The following is a 9901-nucleotide window of genomic DNA, read 5'->3' as shown; positions in this document are numbered from 1 at the left end:
AGTTTTTCCAGGGCCCAGAGATGAGATTCTTACCTTAAAGTGCATCACATTCAATGAGTAAATTGGAAAGTGATTGGTAAAGAGACCAAAAGCTTTTCCCACTCCCCTCTCCTTATCCACCACTGCATAAGAAATGATAAACATTATGGGTTAGACCAAGGGGAAAGTATAGACCAGCACATTACAGGGTGTTTGTCAAATAATTTGTGGGGAACATTTACGTGACCAATGCATATCCCATAGTTGTTCTATATGATATAGGTACTTACCCATTTTGAAATAGCGAGACCATTCAGCCCATTAGAGCCACACTAGCTCCTAGTAGAGCAATCCCATCAGTCCTTCCCTCTCCTTATTTCCCTGTACACCCATACTCTCTCATGCCCATCAACCACCCTTTGATTATTTTGCCACTTACCTGCACAAAGGGTTAATTTACAGCAGCCAATTAACCATTCCCTCCCACTTTCTCTCAGAGCATCCAGGAGAAACCCATGCAGTCATAGGGAGAACATGCAAACTCCATACAGACAGCACCAGAGGTCAGGATTGAATCCAGGTCACTGGAGCTGTGAAAAAGCAACATTAATGGCTGTGCTACCCTGCCTGTGTTAAGGTACAGTGTTGTCACCCAGCTTAACAATATCCAAAACTTTGCTGATGCTCATAAATTAAATCCCATTTGTTACAATGTCACACAAAGAGTAAGATCACAGAGAACCCAAATGCAGAACACCAGAACAAGACTGGAGTCAGGATGCTTCCTCAGTACAAAACACAGAGCAGCAAACAGAAAGAATCTTGCCTTGGGACTCTGTCAGACAGAGTCCCAACACAGAAACAGCAAAACCAGGACTGCTGTAGAGTTGCCCACTCTAAGCAGCCAGGAGACAAAATATACCCAGAGACAGACCAATAATCTGACAACCAGTGTTTGTGAAACCAGGGTTCTTATACTAGTCTCCTGATGGAACTCAGGTGTGTCTCATTAGGCAAGTAGTAGTGCATGGAAACCATGTGCTGCACAACAAGGCCCCATCAATGGGGATAAGGCGCAGAATTGAGAACCAGCACTCAGAACCATGACACCATTCCTGTTACCTGCAGTGTCCACCCTCTACTCTACCCCAGTGTTATAGTGTTAGACAAGTACCATGAATGCTGTATCTGTGTTATACAGTGGCACACCTGCACACACCAATACTATGTTTTATTATAGTGATACACCTGTGCTACTAGTACACATACATGGAGACTTGCACCCACCAGTTGTATATCTGTACTACCAGTACTGTTGCTTTGTTTTTCAGCGACAAACCTGTACTTACTGTAACCCACTATTCCATAATGATTTGGAGCTAGCTCCAGGATTACAGAGTGACAAACCTGTACCTCTCTCTACTATCCCTCAGTGTTAGACAGTGACACCAGGTGTTATATACATCAAACTGCTCTCTCCACTCAGAAAGCCCGAGAGGGCAAGTTTTATACACACCAATCAAATGGGGAGAGGATACAAATATTACTCACTCACCAAAAGATTCATTTATATCCCGAGGCCAGTGGCATGCTGATTATATGAGAGTCTAAGCTATTGGCTACTGCGATAAGCAGCGGTACAAACTACAGAGTCTCTCGCACCATTTTGGTTTTATGACAATGGAAACCCATACTCTACATAATTAAAATCCACATCTCTATCCATTGACCAATGGCTTCAGTCACTGGAATGATAATTACATCAAAACTTTTGACAGATATATTTGAGTGATCAGCAGCTTTGTGAAACATTTTGTGTTATCAATGTTAATTCAGTTAATTTTTCCAGCTGCAGATGAGAGAGCTTCGATTATCAGGAGCAGCATACAAGTGTATCCCAGGAATCTAATTTAGGATCAGTCCTGCAGTGGGGAAACTCCCTCTCCTGCTCTGCAAAATTCAAAATTCACCTGTAGGACTGAAACTATGAGAGAGCATGTTCTATACACACAGAAATCATAATGATTCACTGATATACTGGGGTCAGCACTGTAACAATTGCAGAAGAGTCTAAACTATCAGCTGCTGTAATGGACATTGCTACAACTACTGGGTTTTTGCCTTCAATGAGTAGGTTATCAGCAGTTTATACAAGCCAATTTCATGAGCTTTGTATTTCTTTGGACCTTTAGTATTCCTTGCCGGATATGCCAAAGCGATTTTACAGGTAAAAAGTACTTCTGTAGTAAGGTAGGAAACAAGGCTGACAATTTATGCACAGCAGGCTCCCACAAAAATCAATGTTATAGTCATCTCTTTTTGAGATGTTGGTTAAGGATTAAGTATTAACCAGGACACTGGGGAGATCTCCCAACCCTTCTTTGAAATAGTGGCCATGGGATCTTTTACATCCAGCTATGAGGGGAACTGCAACATCTGCAGTGCGTTGTAGTGTTACATAACGTCACCTCCCAAAGAAAGGTTCTCCCTCAGCACTGCTATGGAATTCCTGCTTAGAAATTCGTGCCACACTAAAGAGAGACTTGCATTTCTATAGCACCTTTTTCATTTCGCTCAGGAAATCACAAATGACTTTACAATTTTGTAGTGTTGAACAATAGGGATTAAATAACCACAGTTTCCATTCAATGATAGAACAGTTATTCATTTTTGCATATTCTATTAACTATCTTATGAAAAAGATCAAAAGGAATTGTGCACAAAGATTAATAGTTCCTCCCAGCTCCAAGAACCTGGGTTCAATCCTGTTCTATCTGTGTAGAGTTTGCACATTCTCCCAATGATTATATGGGTTTTGATCAACTTCTTTCCATATCCCAAAGATATGCTTGTGGGTTAATTGGCTACTGTAAATTACCCCTACTGTGGGTAAGTGGCAAAAGTATTAGAGAGGATTGGCATGTGAGAGGAAATGTATTGAAGAGAACAGGGAGGATGGCATGAATGGGATTAATCTACTGGGAGCTGTTATCGACTGTGGAATCTGCCCAATACATCACGGGCACATCCCTCCCCACCATCGGGAGTATCTACAGGAGGCGCTGCCTCAAGAAGGCAACACCTATCAAAAATCCCCAACATCCAGGCCACACCATCTTCTCGCAGCTACCATCGGGCAGGAGGTACGGAAGCGTGAAGTCCCACACCACCAGGTTCAAGAACAGCTACTTCCCTTCAACCATTTGGTTCTTGAACCAACCGGCAAAACCCTAATCACTGCAGTTTAGCAACACTATGATCACTTTGCACTAAAATTGACTTTTTTTGTTCTGATTGTGTTCTTATAAAAATTGTGCATAATTTATGTTTTTCTTGTGAATGCTGCTTATCTGATGCTGTGTGCCTGTGATGCTGCTGCAAGTAAGTTTTTCATTGCACCTGTGCACACACGTACTTGTGCACATGGCAATAAACTCAACTTTGACTTTTGACCTGATCGGACGTTTGACCTCTTGTGCTGTAATAAGTAATTCAATGGTAAATTATTTATTCCTCTATGCCATTTCCAATGAAGGTATCAGATCCAAAACCCAATTGGATTTACACAAGGGATATTCCTGAAATTTGCCCGTCTATCTCTCCACAACACATTTCACTTTGCATTGCTCTAGGCACATACTCTTGCTAGAATACATCTCAATCCATTCAGATATAGACAGCTATTTAATTGCAAAAGGTTTCATCGTACAAGTCTAATCATGTCCTACCCCAGAGTCAATACATTTAAACACATTGCTGAACAACTTCGGAAATTATGGATGATTTGCAACTTCTCTCCACAGTCCCATTCCCAACACCACAAGCACTGAAGCAAAATCACCACCAAGGCACCGATTCCCCCTTCACAGCCGTTGGTGTTTGTGGATAAATCTCTGAACGGAGACAGTCCCCGCGTTGCCACGGGGTTCTGTTCCGGAGAACGGTCCAGGAGCCCAAACTGTTTGCTAGTCTGTTGGGGGGGGGGGGGTAGAGGGGGGGTCACAGATACAGGGGTAACAGGAGAGGGGGCAGGTGCGTGGTGCGGCCGCCTGCCGGTCTCGCTGACTCAGTGAGCGAGTGAGTCTGCTCAGCGCTGCCGGCTCTGCTCGGCTCCACCCAGCCCCCGATTGTTGCGGCTCGGGGGGTGGGGGGATGAGAAGGCAGACGGAAACGTCAGGTTCCCAGCCGGCAGAAGATGCCTAAAGCTCCGCAGCAGCCGGCAAATCCATCCCCCTGGCCTCCCAAACGCTCGGGGTGTCCTTAAGTCGGGCACTCAAAACCCGGGGAAAACCTGTAATTAAGAGCTAGACACTGCTATACTGAAAAAGAAACCTTGGCTATTTTAACCCCATTCTAAAATATAGGCAACACTTAACCTTCAATACATAAGAGGGGACATTACTTGACCAGCTTTCTGAGGTTGACTCAATTGATCTGGGGACATGAGTTCGAATCCCACCATGGTAACAATAAATCACAAACTAGAGACTATTGGACACTGCCTGAGGTAACTGGACGTCAGGTTCACAAACACCTTTCGGGGAAGGAAATCTGCCGTCCGTGGCTTATACGTGACTCCAGGCACACAGCCCTGTGGTTGACATCTGCCCTCTGAAATGGACCAGTAAGGCGTCAGTTCGACAACTCCCACACCCCATGAAGGCAGGAAAGTAATGGTCAGAATGGCGACGGTTTTTAAGGGAGCTTTCTCTGCGTCGGATCCTTCAACAGTGACGCAGTTCGAAAAGTTTGTAAGGGGCTGGAAGGTGCTTTGAGATGTCCTGGGGTCGTGAAAGGCAGGTATGCCTGGTTGGTGCTGCGTGATCACATTAACCCCTTACTGACGCACCTCATGCACAGTGTCCCAACATGAAACCGGGCTTGGTATGGCAACTGCTCTGCCCGGGACCACTAGAAACTGCAGAGAGGTGTGGACACAGCTCAGCACATCACGGAAACCAGCCTCCCCTCTATGGACTCTGTCTACACCTCTCGCTGCCTTGGTGAATCAGCCAGCATAATTAAAGACCCCACCCACCCCGGACATTCTCTCTTCTCCCCCCTCCCATTGGGCAGAAGATACAAAAGCCTGAAAGCACGTACCACCAGGCTCAAGGACAGCTTCCATCCCGCTGTTATAAGACGGTTTCCTAATACAATAAGATGGACTCTTGACCTCACGATCTACCTGATTATTACCTTATTGTCTACCTGCACTGCACCTTCCCCGTAGCTGTGACGTTTGATTCTGCATTCTGTTTTTGTTTTACCTTGTACTACCTCAATGTACTGTGTAATGAATTGACCTGTACGATCGGTATGCAAGACAAGTTTTTCAGTGTACCTCGGTACAAGGGACAATAATAAACCAATTCCAATTTTATAGTGTCACACTGCACAGAAACAGGCCCTTCAGCTCACCATCTCCACGCCGACCATCAAGTACCTATCTATTCTAATCCCATTTACCAGCACTTGGTCCATAACCTTCTGTGCCTCAGCGATTCAAATGCTCGTCTAGATCTATAGAGTGAGTCCTCAGCTCCCCATTCAGTAAAACCCAGCGAGCTCACAGAATCCAGATGGAAACAGATTGCTGGAAAGGAACAGAAGGTAGCAGAACAAGTTACAAGTGATGTGCCTTGCATCTGAACCCTAACCGTGGACAGCCACTGTAAAACATGATGAGGTGGCAGAGGAGAAGGCAGCTCCCTCTGCCCTGCCGATGAATTATCAGTTTGTTACCTCATCAATAGAGAAAGAAAATGTTGGAAGCACTGGGCATGCATGGAAAGGGGACTGCAGTTGGCCATCTATCTGCCTCCACTAACCGTATGATTGCCTTTGTTACATTAATGGCCAAACGATCCATTTTGCTTCGATGGAAGGACCCAATCCCCCCGACTACTTTTCAATGGTTCTCTCAAACTATATCATTTTTAAACTTGGAAAAAATTAGGAGTGGTACTGTTGATCCTTCGCTTAAATTTGAGGAAGTTTGGAGTCCATTTATTCAATATTTTCGCATGATATAGATCCCCTTGTAATAACCTTTTAACTTAGAGGAACGGAATTGACGACATAATATTGCTCTTTTCTATTGAGAAATTTTAGTCCAGTTTTTTTTCTGTTTTTTTTTTAATTTTTTTTTGTTTAGCTTAGTTTGGTTTGATGTACTGTTTATAAATTTTCTTATTGTTTTGGGGATTTTTTTTCTTTCTTTTATCTTTATATAATAAATCTTTTTCTTTCCTTTCTTTTATATTATATTCATTCACTAAGAGATCATTGGATCTACAGATTTTATTATACTTTAATGTTCTTTATGATTATCCATGTCATGATTGTTCTCCTTATCTCTTTGTATTATATGTACAAACATTGATCTTATATATTAATCCGTATTAATTTGAAAACTAATAAGAAGATTGAAAAAGAAAGAAACGACCTGCACTTAATGTTTTAAATCAAATCCCCTTCACCAGAACTGGAAAAGAGATAAAACAGATTCTGCCTGAGCTGCTGTGTGTTTCCAACACTTTCTATATTTCATGTCAGACTTCCATCATCTCCCGTTTGGTTTTCAGTCCCTTTAAGCTGTGTGTTCATGTTTAATTCCCATTTTGAAAAATTCCTGCTGGATCTTTCTTGTGTGAGTTCTACTGAGGCCGTTCCAATGGATGCATCTCCCTGGATCTCACTGATGTCACTTTCAAAAGAGCTGAATTCAGATAATTCAGTGTCGAGCTTTCGTTAGACGCCGTACCATCGAATGAAGTTTAGAAAATAATTCATAACCAGTGTACAGAGAAAAGCAGCAACCTTCTACAATTTGTACACCTCTCCCCTCCGCTATCCATATCGAAGCCTGTGCCCCACATTTCCAATGCTATTGAAAATGTAACTCGGATGCTAGGAACTGAAATAAGAAGAGAGTGCTGTAAACACTCAACAGGTCAGGCAGCATCTGTGGAGAGAAAAGCAGAGTTAAAGAGAAAGGAAGGATAACCCGTCTGAAAGATTAACTCTATTTCTCTTTCCAAAAGACTAAACAGATTGTGGTGGATTTCAGGAAGTCAAGGAAAATAGATCTTGGTCCAGTGTTCATTGGTGGCGAGGCTGTGGAGAGAGTCTCCAGTTTTAAATTCCTGGGGGCATATATCACCGAGGACTTTTCCTGGGCAATACACACCTCAGCTGTCGTTAGGAGGGCACAGCAACACCTCTAGTTTTTGAGGAAATTGAGGAGAGCCAGACTGTCTCAGAACATTCTGGTGAACTTCTACCGGTGTGCGGTGGAGAGCATCCTGACATACAGTGTTACTGCTTGCTATGCCAGCTGCACTAGGAAGGAGCAGAAGGCTCTGCAGAGGGTCATCGAGACCACCCAAAACATCATTGGGACTCAGTTACCAGCGATGGAGGACATCTATCAGGCTCGATGTCAGAGCAGGGCTTCAAACATCATTCGAGAACCAGCTCACCCTGCTCACTACCTTTTTAAACTACTCCCCTGTGGTAGGCGATACAGGACAATACATGCACACACTACAAGACTGAAACACAGCTTTTTTCCCAAAGCTGTTCGGTTGTTGAACATGGACTGACACCTCCTGTACACACATACACACACATACTGTGTCTTCCCCCCTTTACTGGCTGGACTCATCATGGTGTTATTTAATATATTGATATAGATATGCTGCTCATTATCATTATTAATATTCTCACGGTTCATTTGCACACTGCCTGTTTATATTTTTTTATACTTTATATTTGTGTAAGTATGTTTGTTTTATTTTATAGTTATAACTGTTCTTATCAATTTACTGTTTTGGTTTTTATTAGGCAAGGGAGCGCCATCCTAATCTCGTTGTGTTGTTGTTGCAACAGTACAATGACAAATAAAGAAACAATAAATGATGCAGGGTTTCGACCCGAAACGTCGCCAGTTCTTCCTTCCCCCCCCCCCCCCACCCGCCCAACACAGATGCTGCTCGACCTGCTGAGATCCTCCAGCAGATTGTCTGATAGACACAAATTATAAAATCTGAGCCAGGAAGGCGGGTTGAAGGGTCTCCCTGACCTGAAGTTAACCGTTCCTCTCTCCACAGCTGCTGCCTGACCTGCTGAGTGTTTACAACATTTCCTATTTTTGTAAGAACTTCCAACACTATTTACAGTTTGAGTTTAGAAACGAGTTGTAAAAATTGTCACCATCTTTCTGACTTTAGTTTTTAACTCAAACGTGAGCTTTAATATTGAAAGATTTTACATACCTCGTTGCAAATAAACAAAAGTTCCTCGAATACTGACATTATACAGATAAACGGTCTGCTTTTAAATAATTTATTCCCCTCCCATTACACTCATTAGTAGATTAGTATTTACATAATAAATAATCCGGCCCTGGGTCCTTCAGAGGACCAAGGGGTTGAAGGGAGAGTTTTGGGTCTGGCTAGGGAAGAAAGTATTGGGAAAACTAGGGTAAGGTCTGCCGAATTCTTCGCTGTGTTTGAGCGGAGGGGCGATCCCACCGAGGGAGGCGGCCGGCCCCGTCACTGGAGGGTGCGGGAACTGCGAGATAAAGTAACTGGCTTGACCGGCTAGCAAGTTAACGGAACACGGTCTGTAGGAGGCCGGGATGGCGAGTCGGTGGGGCAGAGAGGTGGCCAGAGCGGCTGCCGTGACCTGGTGATGGGAAGCCCCGAAGGGCAGGTCGAGGGCGGCCAGTTTGTCGCCGCCGGCGCCCAGCTGCTGAGACAAGACGGCGGCGTAAGAAGCGGCGTGGTCCGGGTACGAAGAAGAAGCAGCGGCGTTGAGGCTCAACGGATGGGCTTGATGCAAGGAGAGGAGGGGAGACATGGGCCAGTAGAGCGAGCCGGCCAATGCCAAGCCCGGGGAGGCGAGCCTAGCTCCCCTTTTGAAAGCCAACTTCGCCCTGGTCGAAGTCGACCTCCTCCGCAGTTTGCCCGTGGCACCTCCTATGAAGACATCGTCGCTGGAAGGATCGAGCATCCAATAGTTGCCCTTGCCCGGGTCATCGTAGTGTCTGGGGACCTTGACGAAGCATTTGTTGAGGCTCAGGTTGTGTCTGATGGAGTTCTGCCAACCTTGTTTGTTCTCCTTGTAATAAGGGAAATTCTGCATTATGAACTCGTAGATAGCGCTCAGGGTCAATCTCTTGTCCGGACTCTGGCGGATAGCCATCATAATCAGAGCGTTGTAGCTGAAAGGAGGCTTTTCGTGTCTGACGCTCTCTGTATTCCCCTCTCCGTCCCTTCCTCCTTCTTGGTCTGCTTCCTTCCCAGGGACGTCCCGTGCCCGCGCCGTCCCGACTCCGGACGGTCCACCCGGATCTCTCCCAACTTCCAGCTCGGGGCTCTCACTGACCATGGCTTCGGGCAGAAGGTTCTTGATGGCGAAGGACGCTCTGTGAATCACTCTGGGCTCTTTCAGATCTCCCATGGCCAACATCACATCCAATTCCCCCGGCAATCACCCCTCGAATGTCCCATTGCGGAATCCAACCCTCCCCTTCCCAATGCCTGGAAGATTTCCCGGGCCACTCCCTCTCGGGTCCCAAAACCAAGAGCCAATCGCCTCCCAGCTCAACGCCACTGGAGCCAATCAGCTTACCCCGACCTGCCCCAAACCACTCAAATTATCCTTTCCCAAATCTAGGCTTGGAGGCCCACTCAAAATGTTTATGGACTTTAGTTATTTTCTGTCCTCTTCGCGACGAAAGTAAGAACTTCGGGTAATCCCAAATGTCTGGACGGTAAGGACCCTGTTTTCAATTCTCCTGTCGTGTTTATATTGTGTTAAGTAAATAGACCCCCCCTCATGTCTGAAGCAGAAATTCAAAGGCAGGGGAACAGGCTCAAAAACGATTTAAAAGTCACACAGATTAAACAGACTC

General features: G+C 45.0%; 1 protein-coding gene across 1 annotated transcript; it reads right to left on the bottom strand.

The window, feature by feature from the left end:
* Window positions 1-460: 460 nt before the first annotated feature.
* Window positions 461-9456, bottom strand: LOC127586244 (forkhead box protein G1-like; the record flags this gene model as incomplete). Its single annotated transcript, XM_052044047.1, has 3 exons — window positions 8407-9456; window positions 7028-7054; window positions 461-469 (listed from the first exon to the last, which is right to left on the bottom strand). Coding segments are annotated over exons 1-3 (1086 nt in total), but the record flags the coding sequence as incomplete, so codon positions are not given.
* Between the last annotated feature and the right edge of the window lie 445 nt (window positions 9457-9901).

This window comes from Pristis pectinata, chromosome 35, assembly GCF_009764475.1.
Source record: "Pristis pectinata isolate sPriPec2 chromosome 35, sPriPec2.1.pri, whole genome shotgun sequence".
Taxonomy (NCBI): Eukaryota; Metazoa; Chordata; class Chondrichthyes; order Rhinopristiformes; family Pristidae; genus Pristis; species Pristis pectinata.
The sequence above is the reverse complement of the archived record's forward strand: the minus strand, read 5'-3'. Positions and strand labels throughout refer to the sequence as shown.